The sequence below is a fragment of the Chiloscyllium plagiosum genome, unplaced genomic scaffold, assembly GCF_004010195.1.
Source record: "Chiloscyllium plagiosum isolate BGI_BamShark_2017 unplaced genomic scaffold, ASM401019v2 scaf_84, whole genome shotgun sequence".
Lineage (NCBI taxonomy): Eukaryota > Metazoa > Chordata > Chondrichthyes > Orectolobiformes > Hemiscylliidae > Chiloscyllium > Chiloscyllium plagiosum.
Window position 1 is genome coordinate 18501 of NW_025213932.1, and position 18612 is coordinate 37112.

The 18612-nt window shown below is 41.4% G+C and overlaps 1 protein-coding gene across 1 annotated transcript in view; it reads left to right on the forward strand.

The window, feature by feature from the left end:
• Positions 1-17490, forward strand: part of LOC122547757 (butyrophilin subfamily 3 member A2-like) — a gene marked incomplete at both ends in the record, with an annotated part of 29707 nt that extends 12217 nt beyond the window's left edge. Inside the window, one exon of the mRNA XM_043686342.1 lies at positions 17464-17490. Coding sequence (XP_043542277.1) covers positions 17464-17490 — 27 coding nt within the window. The remainder of the gene's footprint in view (positions 1-17463) is intronic.
• Positions 17491-18612: the final 1122 nt, after the last annotated feature.

Genomic DNA, 18612 nt, shown 5'->3' on the forward strand with positions numbered 1-18612 from the left:
CCAGCATTCACAGTATTTTGCTTTTGTTTGACACTTTTGAGACACCTTCCCAGACAGTGAGGTCAAGTTAGGTTAGATTGTTGGCCCGAGTTCTGGAATACAAATGTAGAGATGGACTTAAATTATTTATTCATAAAATAATTTATTTTCAGAGATCATAGATTCCCTACAGTGTGAAAATGGGTCATTTGGCCCAACAAGTCCACACTGACCCTCCGAAGAGTAACCCACCCAGACCCATTCCCTGACCCTATTTTTCTACATTTACCCCTGACTAATGCATCTGACCTACACATCCCTGAACATTGTGGGAAATTTAGCATGGCCAAATCACCTAATTCACCTTTGGATTGTGGGAGGAAACTGGAGTCCCAGAAGGAAACCTATGCAGACATGGGGAGAATGTGCAAACTCCACACAAAGAGTCACCCGAGACTGAATTCAAAGCTGGGTTCCTGGCGCTGTAAGGCAGCAGTGCTAACCACTGAGCCACTGTACTGCCGATTTGATTTTCACATGTTATGCTAATGTCAATGTTAAATTCCTTGCCCTTATAGAGCAACCTATAACAATCATCAGTAGCAGTGATTGAAATGAGCAGGGGCTCCACCCTCAATTCGTTATTTAATAACTTCAGTGTTGGTGTTCCTGGATATCCCAGTGGATCCCACTGATATTATATCAGGAGATTCCTGGAAGGACTCTGCACATCTCATGCACAGTCACAAAGAATAAAGATTTTGTAATAATAATGCACATGCTGCAGAAAATACAGTTGTCTAACTCTGTGGCATTGACTTTACAGATAAGATCTTCCCTGGTGCCCCTGACTGGCTGGCACCATTGCTCGTGACCATCCTTTGTGTAACTGTTGGCATTGCTGCTGTGATTTACTGGAGTGTGAAACACCATCGACTCATTAAAGGTACAGTCTCAGTGTAACACTGACTAAGGACAATGAAGGTACAAGCCTGGAAATCCACGGGGGATTTCCCAGTCTCTGTCAGTTAAGCTGTGAGACATAAACAACCCAGTGGAATTTCAGGATCACAGCATTACTCCAGTACAATGTGTGTGTTTCAGTGTTAAATGTTTGGGGAATGGTGGTGTGAAGACCTGGTCACATTGACATGAAGAACAAAGGAATAAATGTGATTCCCAGTCTCCAGCCGAATAGGAAACGCTCCTTTAATAATTCTTAATCAGATGCTCCTGTTGAATATTAAATTATTACATTGTCCTTGTGAATAAGCGTAACATTATTTTGAGCAAATGTGAAACAGAAATAATCCAGGACAGCACCAACAAATGGAGCAGCATTTCACTGTTTCAGCTGGAAGATAAAACCCACGGTGCTGGAAAATCTCAACAACTCTGACAGCAGCTGAGGAGAGAAACACAGAGTTAGTGTTTCGAGTTGTTTGGAACTGAACAGAGGTGGAAATGTGAAGGTTTTTATGCTGTTTAAAAATTGGGAAGTGTTGATGCAACAAAAGGGAAGGTTGGAGAAATGTTAGAGCGTGACAGGGATTCAACATCCAAGGTGTCACAGAACAGAGAAGAGGAATGATGATGGTTAGAGTGAAAGACAAACCAGGGGAGATGTTCATGGGAGAATTAGAGTCAGCTCTGACTGAAAGCAAATACATGAAACCATAATACAGCCACTGGAGGAACAATATCCTCAATGGAAGACAGTTCCTGATTGGATCGTTAAACTCAGTGTTCAGTGCAGGAGCTGTCAGGTGCCTAAATGGAAAATGAGGTGCTGTTTTTCCCGTTGTTTTGGGCTTCACTGGTAACATCATTAGGCCTAGGGCAGGAATGTGAGCAATGAGAGGATGATGGAGTCTCTCAATGACAACCTGTTGAAATCTCAGGGTCGTGCTTGTGGACTGAGCAGAGGTACTCTGCTCAGCAGGTACCCACTCTCCCAGTGTGGAGGTGATGGACTGAGATCAATGAATACAGTAGACTGGGTTAAAAAACGTTCAGGGGAGTAGCTGCTTCACCTGGAAGGAGTTTTTGGTACCTTGGATAGTGAGGAAAGGAGACGTAGAAAGAGAGATGTTACACGTATGAGAAACCATGGGAGACAGTCAAGGTATTGGGGATGATAACAGAGTGGACCAGGGAGAGAACAATCCCTTTAGGATGCAGATCAGGGAGTCAAAGGGAAGACGCGTTTGGTCGTGACATCATGTTGGAGCTGGTGGAAATAGTGGAGGAAGATCTTTGAATACAGAGGCTCATGGAATGGATCATGAGGACACAGTGCAACCTGGTGGTAGTCTGGGAGGGAGGGGAAGGAGACAATGTAGAAATGAGTGAAATGGGTTAGACACTGTGAAGGGCCCTTGTTAGCTCAGTGGAGATGCGGTTGATCCTCAGTTGAGGGAAAAGTAAGACACTTTGGATGCCCCATAATGGAAGATGTCATCATCTGTACAGATGTGATAGGGAAACTGGGAATATGAAATGGAATTCTTCCAGAAAGCAGGGTGAGAGGTTGTGCTTTCAAGGTAGATGTGTAAATCTGTGAACTTGTGATAGATATTAGTAAACAGGATAATCCCAGAAATGGAGATGGAGAAGACAAGGAAGGGAAGGGAAGAGAAGAATCAGAGATTGTCAGATGAAGGTGAGAGAAAGATGGAAATTGGAGGCAAAGTTGCTGACTGTTTCCAGTGCTGGACCAGGTCAAGAAATGGCACCAATGCAGTTATTAACAAACCGAAGAAAGAGTTGTGGAAGGGGACCTGAGTCGGACTCGAACAAAGAATGTTCCAGATTCCCCAGAAAAAGACAGGCCTCACTCAGTACTTATACCTTCCCTGCTGTCATTTTAATTCATGATGTGGAGGAGCCAGTGTTGGACTCAGGTGGACAAAGTCAAAAATCACATGACACCAGGTCCAACAGAGCCCCTGTTCTTTCCTCAGGCAGCTCGTGAGGGAGAATACATCGGACACAGGATGTATAGTAAAAGATCAAAGGGTCTTGCAATATACACGCATGTATTGAACAAAAGCAGACTGCTATTAAACTCTTTAATCAGTTAGAATGGAGGAGCAGGTTTCGATTGATTAATATGTAAATCCCTGCCCCAAGATAACTTCCGGTTTTATCAGAACAGAGATGACACCTTTGGTCAGACAATGCATTTTAGGTGTGATGCCATGTTTCAAATCTATTTGTATCTCATCCTGAAGCCAGACGGGTTTTATTTGCAATATGGGAATTTATAAATCAATGGGGTGAGTGTGCATTTGTAGCTTTGAATTTGCAGATACATTCTGTTTTGTTCAAAAAGTGCACAATCTGTGGACACTCAGTTAATGTGGCAATTTATAAACTCCTACTTTGGAAATAAAACCCGTCTGGCTCCAGGGTGAGATACAAACAGACTTGAAACACAGTGTCACACCTAAAATGCATTGTCTGACCGAAGGTGTCACCTTTATTCTGATAAAACCTAAAGTTATTTTGGGGCAGGGATTTACATATTAATCAATTGACACCTGCAGATCCACTCTAACTCATAAAGAGTTATCATCTAGGTTTATTCAATACATTCACATAAATTGTATGACCCCTTGAACTTTAACGTTAAATCCTGTATCTGATGTACTCTCTCTCACTCGCTGCCTGAGGAAGGAATGGGAGCTCTGAAAGCTCGAGATTTCAAACAAACCTGTTGGACTATAACCTGGCGTTGTGTGATTTTTGATTTTAATTCCTGTTCGAGTTTTCCCTGTATTGAGGAAATATTGAAATTGATTAAAACCAGAATGACCACCCATCATCAATGTGCCCTATATTTTCTGGGCAGGACATTCCCAACACAAGCACTGACACAATGGAACACAGCGGGAAATGAGTTACTCCTCAACCAGGAATGCACAATAGAAGCTGATAGTAAAAGGCAGAGTCACCATAGTATTAGTGGACCATAGAGCTGCTCTGTCACCAGAGAGAGAAAAGACTGGTGGTGGTTTAACCTGAGGGTCACCTCAGCTCAGACAAGGAGTGAGGTTGAGAAACTGGAACCTTCATGGTAACCTCAGCCTGTCCAGGAATTGAACTCACACTGTCAACATCACTCTTCATGGTAAACCCCTTCAGTCTATCCCTCAGTATCATGAGGCAGAATCCATCAGTGAAGCATCATCAGGGGGGAGAGGTAATAATTAATGAAATGGATGAAAGCCAAGGGAAAGCTGACATTCCTGATCATATTCGAGCTGAGGTCTTCAAAGTTGGCAGAGTTTTGATCACGTCAGGACTCCGTGTTCTTATCCTATGGATTTGGGAGGAAGAGGAATTGAAAGTTGACTTTAGGAATGTAACAACTGTATTTTTCTCCAAGAACGGAGACAGATCAGTAAAATGATGGAAGGTGTCATTAACAGTACTGTCAAGCAGTACCTGTTCAGCAATAACCTGCTGATTGACACCCAGTTTGGTTCCACCAGAGCCACCCAGCTCCTGACCTCATTCCAGCCTCATTTCAAACATGGACAAAAGGTATGAATTCCAGAGGAGATGTGAGAGTGACAGCCCTTCACATCAAGGCCACATTTGACCAAGGAATTTAAACAGAACTGAAAGCAGTAAGAGTTGGGAAAGTCCCTCTGCAGGTTGGAGTCAGACAAGGCACAAAGGAAGATGGTTGTGATTGTTGGAGGTCAGTCACCTCAGCTTCAGGACATCACTGGAAGTGTTCGTCAGGGGAGTATTTCTTAGCCCAACAATTTCAGCTGCTTTATCAATTACTTTCCCACTTCTGACCTAACAATAGAGGGATGTTCACTGAAGATTATTGAGTGTTCAGCACCATTCGCAGCTCCCCAGTTACTGAAGCAGCCATGTACAAATGCAGCAGAACATGGGCAATATCCAAGATGGAGCTGACAAGTGACAAGTAACATTCATACCATACAGGTTCTGGGCTATGACCATCTCCAACAAGAGATAATCAAAACATTGCTCCTCAACAGTCAGTTGCCACCACTGCCTTCTCCACTATCACCATACTGGGACTTGTATTTCTGACAAATTGAACTGGAATAGCCATGTAACTAATGTGGCTGCAAAAGCAGGTCAGAGGATAGGAATCCTCACATCTTCCACATTATGTTCCATTGACCATGTTCTTCCCCACTCACTAAGCCTGTCCAGATCCTCTTGAAATCACTTTGCATCTCTCTCACAACACATGGTCCCACCCTGCTTTAAATTTGCTGAACCACCTCCTCTGGAGGACCTCATCAAACTTCATCATGCTTAGAGACCTAATTTTTTTTAAAAATCCTGATAACCCCTGCGATGTCCTGCCTCATGCCCGAAGATCTATGGGTCAGGAATCAGCCTGTTCAGTTTCCTGAGACTAAGGCAGGAACCCATGACCCTGAGTAGGCATCAACAATGACAAGGAGTTGTTTCTAATGTTAGCTGGCAGCTCATTGATTTCATTGCTCTTTTAATTCTTGATGAGGTGTGTCACATCAGGTCTGTATGTTGGATTTTGGTTTAAATCTTTTGATGTGACATTTTTCTACAATCTTTCAACATAAGGATTGATCAAGACAATTCATGGATTTCATTGGCTGTTTCCTGATCTTTATGTTCTCTTATCTTTTTTATTGTAAGGACCTGATGGGTGTTTAAAATGTGAAATTTTCATTTTACCACAAAGACACAATCTCCTTAACATGCAAATTCGCATCTGTTATCCCCTTCTGACTCCCTTCTGACTCCCAGTTCTGGTGACATTTTGTCATCTGGTGCCTCAGTATCATTTTCAGAAACATTACCCTCAAGTGAAGGGTACACACTCTGATTTCTTTCTGTCACATTTTTATTGCAGCTCATGTTTCTTTGTATATTTAAAAATAATTGAGCTACAATCGGTCAGGAGTGATATTTTCTTTTTATCAGGATATTCTTTTCCCCACGTTTCTTCAACCAGTTTGAGAAAATTTCTGATGTTTAAATTCAGTTTTCCATTTCCCACTTCATCCTCCTTGTTACACAAACCATTTACACAGTACATGAAGCACAACACAGTTTATTAATCAAATACCTAAAATTAGTAAATTATTTTTCCTAATACTCATGAAAATATTTTTGTATCTTTGTAGGATTGAAACTTCAGAAAACATTCATAGAATGTGGTAAGAATTTATTATTAAAATGTTCACAAGACATAAGAAACGTGGATTTTGGAATGATTACAAGTATAATTGAACATGCTTCATTTTAAATATTTTATTATCAGTTGTTAACATATTTTGATGGTGTGACTAATACAATGTGAGACGAAGTATGTAAGTTAGCTCACTGACTGGAAGGTCACCATGACGAGGTAACATCATCAGTGAGAGTCTCTGGTGAAGCGTTGGTGGTATGTCCCGCCTCTCTATTTACAGGTTTTTTTCTTCAGGTCGGTGATGTCATTTCCAGTTTTTTTTCAAGGGAAGGAGGATGGGACCTAAGTCAATGTGTTTATTGATGGACTTCTGGTTAGAATGCCATGCCTCTAAGAATTCTCATGCATATCTTTTTTCACCTATCTTGACTGTTGTCCCAGTCAAAGTGGTATCCTTCTTTGTCTGTATGTATGGAAACGAGTGATAGTGGGTTGTATCTTTTGGTGGCCAGTTGGTGTTCATGCATCCTGGTGGCACGTTTCCTGCTTGTTTGTCCAATGTAGTGTTTTTTACAATTCTTGCATTGTATCTTGTAAATGACATTAGCTTTGCTGGTCATATCTAATAGATCCTTTAGGTTCATTAGTCACTGTTTAAGTGTGTTTATGGGCTACCATGATGCCAAGGGGTCTGGGTAGTTTGGAAGTCATTTCTGATAAGTCATTGATGTAAGGTAATGTGGCGATAGTGTTTCGTTGCGTCGTGTCAGCTTGTTTGGGTTTGTTTTTGAGGAATTGGTGGATTGTGTTTGTTGGGTACCTGTTACATACTTATCATCAACCTGAGTTTCAAATCTTCTCAAACATCGCGAACAATGTGAGACTCTTTTCTTTAAGATCCTCACTCAGGTTTAGTTTATTTTGATCCAGTAATTACAGAAGAAAAAAATTGATAGCTTACTTTAAAACATTTTATACTCAAAGAATTAGTTTATTTTTATCGATAATCTGATTGAAATTAAAAATGGATTGAAAATCATGATGGAAAAAAATTTACAGAATTAACATGCTGAGAAGGAAAATGAGAAATTAATTTGAAAAGATTTCTATTACTTGAATTCCAGCAAATAAATGCTTCAACAATATTTGCATCAGGATGCTCAAATATATTTCCATTAATTAGTTTCTTATGTGATTGAGATAATACATGATCTTACACCTGACATTGAAAACATTGTGTACCATGATGATAATCAAAAGCTGAAAAAAACCTGAATTCTAAGGATGTAAAGTTTGTTTCAAAGAAGTCTCTGACAAAAGCATATCCAAAAGATATTTTGAAATGTGATTATTTATTTCAGTCTATTTTGAATTATTTTCAATTGACATGTGAATTGTGAATTTCAGCAAAACCCTGTGAGAAGGTCCCATATGGGAGACAGATCAAGATGGTAAAAGCACATGGGATCCAGGGTAACTTGGCATAATGGGCCCAAAATTAGAAGGAGACAGAGGGTGGTGGTAAAACGCTGTTCTCGTGACTGGGGGCTGCCATCCAGTGGTGTACAATTGGATCAGTACTGTGTCCATTATTGTTTGTGATTTATGTAAATAATACAGATGAGAATGTTGGGGGTTGGTGGGGGTGCTGATGCGAAGTAAGTTTGCAGATGATACAAAGATTGGCTGGTTGGTTAATATTGAACAAGAAATGTCTCACTTTACAGGAGGATATAGAGGTGTTGAGCAGATGAGCAGATAATTGACATAGGGGATTTAATCCTGATAAGTGTGAGCTGTTGCATTTCAGAAGAAGCAACAAGGCAAGGGAGTACTCACTGAATAGTGAGCACTCGGAAGCTGAGAGGAACAGAGGGAACTTGGGGAGCTGGTTCACAGATCCCTGAAGACAGCGGGGCAGGTTAATAGGGTGATGAAGGCAGCACATGGGACGCTTGTCTTCAACAGTTGTAGCATAAATTATAAGAGCAGGGAGGTCATGTTGAAGCTGTACATGACTGGTTAGGATACTGCATGCAGTTCTGGTCAGCTCACCATCGGTAATATGTGAGTGCCCTGGAGTGGGTACAGAGGAGATTCACCAGGATGGTGTCTGGGATGGAGCATTGCAGCTATGAAGAGGGGCTGGGTAGGTTTGTGTTGTCTTCTTCAAAACAGAAAAGGCTGAGGTGGGGACCTGTTAGAGGTGTATAAGGTGATGAGGGCACAGGCAGGGTGGGAGGGAATCAGTTCTCCTTAGTTGAAGGGTCAATAACAAGGGGAATAATTTTAGGTGAGGGGCGGTATGTTTTCGGTGTCTTTGAGGAAGTCCCTTTTTACCAGAGGGTGGTGGGAATCTGGGATACACTGCCTGGGAGGGCAGGAGAGGGGGAAGCTCACAACCTTTAAAAACTATGTCATAACATTCAAGACTATGGGCCAAGAGCTGGAATGTGGGATCAGTGTAGATAGGATGGTGCAGAATCCATGGGCTGAAAGGACTGTATTACTCAATAACCAATATATGGACTACATTTACTTTTTTTTTGCAACTTTTCCATTCAACCAGATTCTGTGACAGTTTACAGTGTACGGTGGCTCTGTGGCTAGCACTGTGGCCCAACAGGATCAGGGACCCTCGGGTGACTGTCTGGAGCTTGCATGTTCTCCCGATGTCTGTATCGGTTTCATCTAGATGCTCCAATTTCCTTCCAAAGTCCAAAGACGTGCAGTTTAGGTGGATTGGCTAATCTAAATTGCTCATAGTGTCCAGGGATGTACAGCCTCAGCTGATTAACTGTGGGAAATGCAGAGTTACAGGGAGAGGATGGGGTGGTGGGTCTGGGTGGTGGGTCTGGGTGGAATGTTCTGCACAGGGTTGGAGTGGACCCAGATGGCCTGCTTTCACACCAGAGGGATTCTATGGTTCAATGACTGAAAGTACATTTGGCTTGAAAATGCTTAATACTCACCTTGTGGCTTGATTTATTTTATCTTTCTTAAAATAAATGTTCTTCTACTAAAACAGTTGCTGACCCCTGGGCTAGGTTGATCTGAGAAAAATGGTTACGAGAGCAAACTATTGTCTGTCCATAATCAACAACAAAAGCTGCAGTTTCAGCTTGAGAGCAGAAACGGAGGAGTTAAAAAGGGAGACGAAAAGTGTCCATAACAGACTGAGAAGGAACTTGCTCTGACAAAGTTACATATTATTTCTCAGGGACTTCCCAAGCTCTTCATTGTCAATGGATTACTTTTGACATGTGATTGACATTGTTAAGCAAATTTTATATTGGTCATAATATTGACTTGTTTAATCTGTTTGAAAAGGAAAAGTTATATTCAGGATGTAGGTTTGCTCAGTGAATGGGAAGGTTCATTTTCAGATGTTTTGTCACCATACTAGGTAACATCTTCAGTGAGCTTCCGGACGAAGCTATCTTCAATTTATAAACAGACTATGCAGTAAAATTTGAATGATAATGCGAATTAAATTTTTTTAAAACATTGACTAAATTCTTTTCTATTTTATAAATCATTGGAAAGCTCGTGTTGAGCTGAATTTTTGAATTGTACAATGTTACTACACAGCAGGAGGTCATTATGCTGGTCTTGTCTGTGCTGACTCTGCCAGAGCAATTCACCCTTGCCACTCATCTGCCTTTTCCCAGCAACCCCACAAACTTACACTGTTCAGATAATAGTCTCAATCTTTTTTGAAAGACTTGATTACTTCTGCCACCAGACTCTCAAACAATAAATTCCAGATCCAGATTCCATGTAAAAAAAGGTTTATCTTTTGATTTATGAGGAAAAAAAGGTGTTCCTTAATTCTCCAATCACCTTGAATTGTTGTTTGCTAGTTCTCGATCATTTCACCAATGGGTTCAGTTTCTGTTTGCATCAAAAATAACACATTGACCATTCGATCCTCATTGCCCTGTAAGAACACTGCCACTGGCATCAACAGCAGGTTAAATGGCAGATCATCATTTAGTGTTAGCGGTGCAGTAGTACAGGATTCAGGTTGCCAAAGGCACTCTCATGTTGTTTTGTCAATTCAAAATGTTTGTCTTTCTTTGACAAACTTGTCAAAGCCTCTAATACAGTGTCAAAATTGAGAATGAACTTTTAATAAAATCCACTTGAGCCAAAATTCTATAAAGTTTCACATTCTGCCTCACGAATGAGAAGTTCTAAGTTGTTTTTGTTTTTGCTGCTGTCAGTGTTTCTTGGCTTTGTCCCACAGTTTGACTCAGATAAGTCCCTTCTGCTTTGGCAAATTCACCTTTTGGCCAAGTTTCTCAAAGTTGGTTCGTTGTAACCAATCAAGTAGTTTATTCAAGTGTTGCAAATGTTCTGTCTAAGTTTGACTGAACAGAAACAATTTATCAACAAATATGACATGGTTGTACAGTTCTTTGATGATCTCATTGTTTAATTATTGAAATGTTACAGGTGTATTTAAGTCCATCCAGTGTTACATAAGTCACAAAAGCTGATATTTCTTTGGTTCTCCCAGTCAGAACCAATATCCTTTCAACAAACCATTTTTTGTCAGTTAATTGCTGAACACTGTACAATTTGTTTTGGCCAGTTCATAGTTTGATTAGTTTTTCTTGGAAACTTGACATTTCGGCTGGAAGTGTCATTTCTGAACTTTGATTTTTAAATTTTCCTTTTGTTAAATTTAGGTGCTTATTTCATCTCATCTCTGTATGTTTGTTCTCAGGGGCAACCATTAGGCACACTGTAACTAGGGACTTAATTTATCTTGGAAACTGAGACAGTCCTGACTCAAAGCTCTAATCATGATCTTCAAAATTTTATTTATCTTTCTAATGCCTCTGCGGATGGTAAACAATCGATGTAAATTGTTTTATTCCCAAACCATTCATTATTTCTTTGAATATTTGTGACATAAAATTTGAACCCATTTTTAATTGTATTTCCCTGGGTAATTCACAGCTTGTGAAAAAACAAATGAATTGACATTTCCATTACCATGTTAACCATACTTTTCCTTAAAAACACTGCCTCAGGAAATTATGTTGAAACATTTGTGTATGTTAAAAGATTCTTTGGTCGTTTTGGTTTTAGATGGGTGTCCTACACAATCTATTAAGATCCTGCCAAGCAGTTCTTTGAAAGCTGGTATCAGAATTAAAGGCCCAGGTTGAATTGGTCGTTGGGATTTGTTGTTCCATCACATGGGTAGCATGTCTCTCAAAATGTCACCACGTTATAATGCAATCCTGCCCAATAAAATTGGTTCAATATATTAATCTATCCATTTCTACTGCCTAAGTGACCTGCCATTTGAATTTTGTGAGATAATCGTAAAATTTGGTTTCAGTACTGAGATGGAACTACTGTGTATTCCTCATTGGTTGGTATTTCAGGTGGGCTTCATTTCCTCATTAACATTTTGTCTTCTAAATAATAAGTCAGACATTGGTCCTGATTTGATTTTTGAGGAGATTGTTTGATGTAGCTCTCTCAATTCTGGATCTGTCTGTTGCATTTCTATTGAAGATTGGCTAAACATGTCACTTTCATTCTCATTTCCTTCCTGTTTTTCATTTCGTTTTTTGTTTTAAAATAGCGTCAGATAACTGCATTTCAATGTCGCCTTTCTTATATTAATTCTGACCTGAGATCTAGTCACAACAGTCAAGGATCGGCTTCCTGTACCATCTCAGTTTTATTTTTATTTCTGTTGCATTTCCAATCCATTAAAACAACCAGGTCATTCCCCAAAGTAAAATCAATTCTTTCTATCAGGAGCTATTGCACTATTCTGACTATTGTGATACCAACTGACAATATCACTGGACAAGTCAGATCCCAGACTGGAACCCTGCTTGACTGATCACAATTTTCTTTGTAATGCTGCAGATTTTGAGGTTTATGAAAATGCAAAAACAGCACATTTCCTGCTGAATGGGAAAGATATAAAGACCCAAAAGAAGCTTATAATAGCGACTAAAGGGATAATGAAAAGAAACTTGTCAGGCATATCCAAATCAATAAGAAGAAATTAATAGTTACTAAAAGTGAAAGAGGGTGGTTAGTGTTGACCCACTTAAGACTGAAAGCGGCGATATTGTGGGAAAATGTTGAATAATTATGACACGTCAGTATTTACAGTAAAGGAGGATAGCTTGCCAGAGGTTTTGAGGAAATTAAGAGTGAATTGGGAACAGGGACTGAATAAAATCAATGTGATTAAAATTGGTAATGAAAAAATTCATCAAATTAAAAAGGGACAAATCTCTGGGACCTGAAGGGTGTTAAAGGAAGTAGAGGAATACATTGTCGATCTCTCATTATAATCTGTCAGAGTTTCCCAAATACAGGAGTCATCCATCTGGATTGGAAAACTGAACATGTCATTCCACTTTTTAAGCAGGGTGAAAGAGGAAAACTGGGGAATTAGAGACCAGTTAGCACAACATCTGTGGTGGAGAATTTGTCAGAATCTATAATCAAGAATGGGGGAACTGAACATCTTGAGATTTTTCAGTTAATCAGGTAGAGCTAGTATAGATTCATGATAGATAGGTCATACCTGACAAACTTCACTGAACCTTTGAAGAGGGATAAAGTTGTAGAAAGAGGAACATCTATGAATGTTTTTTATATGAACTTACAAAAGGCATTTGATAAAATTCTGCAAAAGAGACTGATAACTAAGATAAAAGGCCATGGAATTGACAGCAAGTTGCTGACATGGCTGGGAAATTGGCTGAGAGGCAGGCAACAGAAAGTAGGGATAATGGGTGGGTACTGTAATCAGCAGGATGTGACCAGTGGTGTCCCACAATGATCTGCTTTATGGCCTCAATTATTCACATTATTTATTAACAACTTGGATAATGGCATGGAAAGTAATTATCCAAATTTTCTGTTGATACAATATTAGGTGACATTATAGACAGTGTTTGATTTGATTTGGTTTATCATTGTCACACGTGCTGAGATATAGTGAAAGGGTTTCTTTTACATGCTACCTAGACAAATTATTTTTTCCATAAATACAGCAAGGTAATAGAACAGAGTGCAGAATATAGTGTTACAGCTACAGAGAAGATGCAGAGAAAAGTCAACGCTCTTATATTGAGAGGTCCATTCCCAAGTCTGATAATAGCAGGGAAGAAGCTAGTCTTAAATCTGTTGGTATTTATTTTCAAACTTTTGTAACTTCAGGGAAACTTGTCAGGCATATCAAAATCAGGAGGAAGAATTGAATAGCTACTAGAAGGGAAAGAGGCTGGTTAGAACCAATGTTGACTCACTAAAGTGGCGATATTGTGGGAAAATAGCAGACATGTTGAATAATTACTTTGTCTCAGTATTTACAGTAAAGGAGAATAGCTTGTCAGAACTTTGAGGAAATTCAGAGTGAATTGGAAACAGGGACTGAATGAAATTAATATGAATAAAACATTGGGAATGGGGAAATTATTTGAATTAAAATCCCTGGGAGCTGATGGTTTCTATCTGAGGGTGTAAAGGAAATTATGGGCTAACTGGTCTGTAATTCCCTAGTTTTCCTCTTTTACCCAGCTTGAAAAGCAGAATAATGTGCAATTTTTCAAACCTGATGGACAACTACGATGGGAGAGGGTGGGAAGGAGTATAATCGAGATGGGAGGGGTCTTTGATTATGTTGGCTGCATTCCCGAGGCACTGGGAAGCATAGGGAAAAAGTGACGACTACAGATGCTAGAGATCAGAGTTGAAAATGTGCTGCTGGAAAAGTACAGCCAGTCAGGGAGATTCCGAGGAGCAGGAGAGTCAATGTTTCGGGCATAAAGCTGTTGATGAAGGGCTTATGCTCGAAACATTGATTCTCCTGCTCCTCAGATGCTGCCTGACCTGCTGTGCTTTTCCAGCACTACACTTGTCAATGAGACACAAAGGCAGAGTCAATGAAAGGAAGGTTGGTTTTTGTGACGGACTGGGCTGCACTCTGTCTGGATATATCCCTACCTGGTATGGCAACTGTAGAATTCAAGATCGGAGACGGTTACAGAGAGTGGTGAACTCGGCCCAGGCAATCACAAAGGCCAACCTCCCATCTACAGAATCCATCTACCAGGCCCACTGTCAAGGAAAGGCTGCCAGCATTCTCAAAGATCCATCCAACCCTGGCAGGGTTTTTCTATAACCTCTACCATCGGGGAGAAGGTACAGAGGCCTGAACACCCGCACCAGCTGGTTTCGTAACAGTTTCTGCCCTACTATTGTTGGAATACTGAATGGACTCACAAACTCTTAACATTCACCTGTAACTGTGCTTTTTTTGCTGCAGTTTGCCTGTAATTTACTTATCTATGCTACTTAACTCTGTGATCTGCCTGTATTGTTCACACGACAAAGCTTTTCACTGTGCCTTGGTACACGTGACAATAAATTCAATTCAATTCAATTCAATTCACAACTTTCTGTCGTTTCTTGTGGATCTTGGGCAGAGCAGTTGCCGTACCAAGCTGTGTTGCATCTGGATAGGGTGGTTTTTGTTGTGTATTGATAAAAATTGGTAAAAGTCATTGCAGATATGCTGAATGTCATTAGGGTTCTGAGAAAGTAGAGACACTGGTGTGTCGATGTGTAGGGATCAGGATCGATTGCTGATGATAATCACTCCGAGGAACTTGAAGCTGTCTCCAACCTCAATCTCAGCACCATTGATACAGACAGGGAGGTGTCTGCCACTCGACTTCTTGAAGTCAATGACCAGCTCCTTCACTTTGCTGACATTCAGGGAGAAATAGTTGGCTTTACACCATGCCACGAAGATGTCTGACTCTTTCCTGTAATCTCTCTTGCCGTTGTTTGAGATCTGACCCACTATGGTGGTGTCATCAGTAAATTTGTGAATGGAGTTCGTGCTGAATTTGGCCACACAGTTGTGAATGTATAAGGGGGTACAGTGAGGGGCTGAGCATGCAGCTGGTGTTCGGGATTACCGTGGAGGAGATGCTGTCACCTATCCTTACTGATTGGGATCTGTGGATCAGGAAGTCAATGATCTAGTTGCAGGGGTGGGTGGAGCAGGGTCCTAGGTCTCAGAGTTTGGGGATTAATTTTGTTGGAATTATAGTGTTGAAAGTGAAACTAAAGTCAATGGATAGGACTCTGGGATAGATGTCCGTGTTATCCAGGTGTTCCAGGCATGAGTGTAGGGCCAGGGAGATGGTGTCTGCCATGGACCTGTTACCCCAGTCGGCAAACTGCACAGGGTCAATCAAGGCACTCAGGGAGGCTGGGGTTGATGCTGTGACTAACATTTTGAAGCATGTTATAATTATGACATCAGAGCCACCGGATGGTAGGCATTGAGGCACACTGCCTGATTTTGCTTTTGCACCGGGAATGATAACAGTCTTCCTGAAGTAAATGGGAACTTCAAAACCGTAGTTACGAGAGATTAAAGATATCAGTGAATACTCCTGCCAGCTGGTCCATACAGGGTCTGAGTGCACGGTGGGGGACTCCATCCAGACCAGTCCCTTTCCATTTGTTCACTCTCAAGAGACAGATCTAATGTCTGTAGCAGTGACCGTGGGTACAGGCCCACCCAAGGCTATTGGGAGAGGTAATGTCATTTCACTGACCTTCTGTTCAAAATGAGCATCAAACACGTTGAGCTCATCAGGGAGGGATGTACTGTTACCCGTGATTCTGTTTGACTTCACTTTGTAGCCAGTTATGTTGTGTAAGCCTGGGTACAAGTGATGGGGGCCTGTGTGATTAGTCTGGGTCTCAAGCTCCGTTTAGTATTGTGTCTTGGTGTTTCTGATGAACTTACAAAGGTTCTAAATAATTAGAAGAATAACAAAAAGAAACTTCATCACGAAAGTGAAGACTCCTTGGCTGCAGAACCGACAATTAGATCCTACAATTAGAATTCTTAGTTTATTGTCATGGACTCACATGAGTGAAGTCAGAAGTTTACAAAGTTGCCCCTTATGGCGCCATCTTAGGTACAAAGGTACCAAGGTCCAGAATCTTCGGAATAAATTAGAAGAATAGAGAAATAAAAGTTCAGCATCACAGTCATTCAACCGGACCGAGCCGGGTCTTACCTCCAGTACGCACTGGGCCTCGTCCCCAGGCTGTGCCAGGAAGCTCCCTCTGCTCCGCATCAAACTCCGATGACCCACCGATCACTGAGCACTGGCACAGCCGATGACCCATCAGTGCTCGCTGTAGGCCCACTGCAGACCCTGCTCCAGGCACCGAGCTCCACCACTGCTAATGACACTCCAACACCACTCTATGTATCTACTGAAGCATTGAAAATACACAGGAACTGCTCCTTGCTCCATCCACAACTGTTTCCTGTTAACCCCCATCAGTGAGTTTCCAGTGACAGGCCACATCTGGAGTGCATGAATTATTCCATCCAATCATAGGACTCCGTTCAAATTGGATCTGCTGAATTCTGAAAATTCCTGCTTCCCACAATCCTAACCAATCCTCCAATCCTTGTTTCTGCAAACCCCTTCCCCACTCTTAAAACCACTCAGATCGGAGAAATGAACCATTTGCCATGACAACACCCTGATGCTGCCTCTCGGAGGAATTGTGAGCTACATTCAGGAATCTCTTGCAGTGTAAGGTCAGAGGGTCTTACCCATGGCCCCCATCCAGTCCCTGTTACTGGGTTATTATTTGACATTGAGTTGACATGGAAAGTATGAGGAATCACAAGGGGTGTCTGAAGGGCATGAGTAGACATTGAGCTGGCACAGGGAGTATCAGAGGGGGCATGGGAATTGTTTTGAGAGATGAATTGGTGTGGAGAGTAAGAGGGGCCATGTGAATTCACTGAAGGGATAGTTCAGGGATAGAGAGCCCCTGGTTGTAGTAAATCCCAGAGAACCAAGGCAGGGTCTCTAACCAGCCCCCCTCAGCATTCACCTATCACCTTGACGACCCAGGGTCTGTTTCCAGGATCAGTGAACCCCATTCTGTCCCAGACTTTCTCACTGCACTCAGCAACCTCCCCCCCCCTCCCCTCACCAAACCCTGACCCATCACTATCTTTGGAGTGAAAAATTGCACAATTCAGGGTTCTTCTTACTGAAGGGAGTCCAGAAATGTCCCGACTGGAGCTACCTGCCTCAGTATCGGTCGGGAAAATTTGCTTCTTACCTTCCAATTGGTAATGAGCAATGCCACAGAAGGTCTCCAAGCTGTGTTTACCTCGTTTAAAAATGTCTGTAAAAACCTTTGTGTGGAATTATTTATGCTTCATGTCACAGCACGTTATTCAGTTTATTTATTATTTCTGTTTCCAGAGTGGAAGAGAATTTGTGACTGTGAAGGTAAGATTTGAACTTAAAAATATTTTTTAACACATAGGAAGGAAAGAAACTCAAAAGCTAACAACTCAAAGCAATGTCCGTGTGAAAATCCCATGTGAACATTGTACATCAGAAACAGGAGCAGGAGTGACCCCGAGAGCTTGCCCTGTCATTTATAAAGATGGCGGCTGATCTGATTGTGACCTTAACTCCATTTTCCTGCCTGACTCCCACAACCTTCGACTCCCTCATTGATCAAAAACCTGTTTAACTCAGCTTCGAATATGTTCAATGAACTGGGCTCCATGGCTCTCAAGGGGGAGAGAATTCTAAAGATTAATGATCCCGAGACACAAAATCCCTCCCCATCTCCATGTTAATTGGCAGTGCCCTTACTTTGAAACTCTGTCCCTGGTTCCAGGTTCCCCCACGATGGGAAACAGCCTCTCAATGTCTACTCTGTCAACACCTTCACCATCTTATACATTTCAATAAGAACCTCTCGTTCCTCTAAACTCCAATGAGTACAGCCCCAGCCTGAACCCTTTCATCACAAGGGAACTGCTTCATCCCAGGATCCCACCGAGTGAACATTCTCTGACCTGTCTCCAATGTTTCAATAAAGCTCTTTCCCAATGGCCCCTACCTCAGTCTAACCAGGGCCAGCTGAATTCCTTTCAATGACAATGGATTTCAGAAGGTTTAATTGGTAATTTGAGATCAGATTCAGCATTTCCAATTCCAATTTTGTGAAAACACATTTCACTCCCCCATGATATTGGAAAATAATGAATGACAGTGGGACTCCCACAAACAGGAGCTTGTTCTCACTGAGGCAGCTGGAGCTATATCCCATTGTCACACACACACACACACACACACACACACACACACACACACACACAAATCTACATAAACATCCCCCCACACACCATAAAGCTAACAGATACAGGAGTAGAATTAGACCATTTGGCCCATTGAGACTGCTCCACCATTTGATCATGGCTGATACATTTCTTGACCCCATTCTCCCTCCTCCTCTCTGTAACCTTTGACCTCCTTACTAGTCATGAACTCTGTCCAACTCTGTTCTAATTACACGCAATGACTTGCCCTCTGTGGCAATGAGTTCCCACATATTAA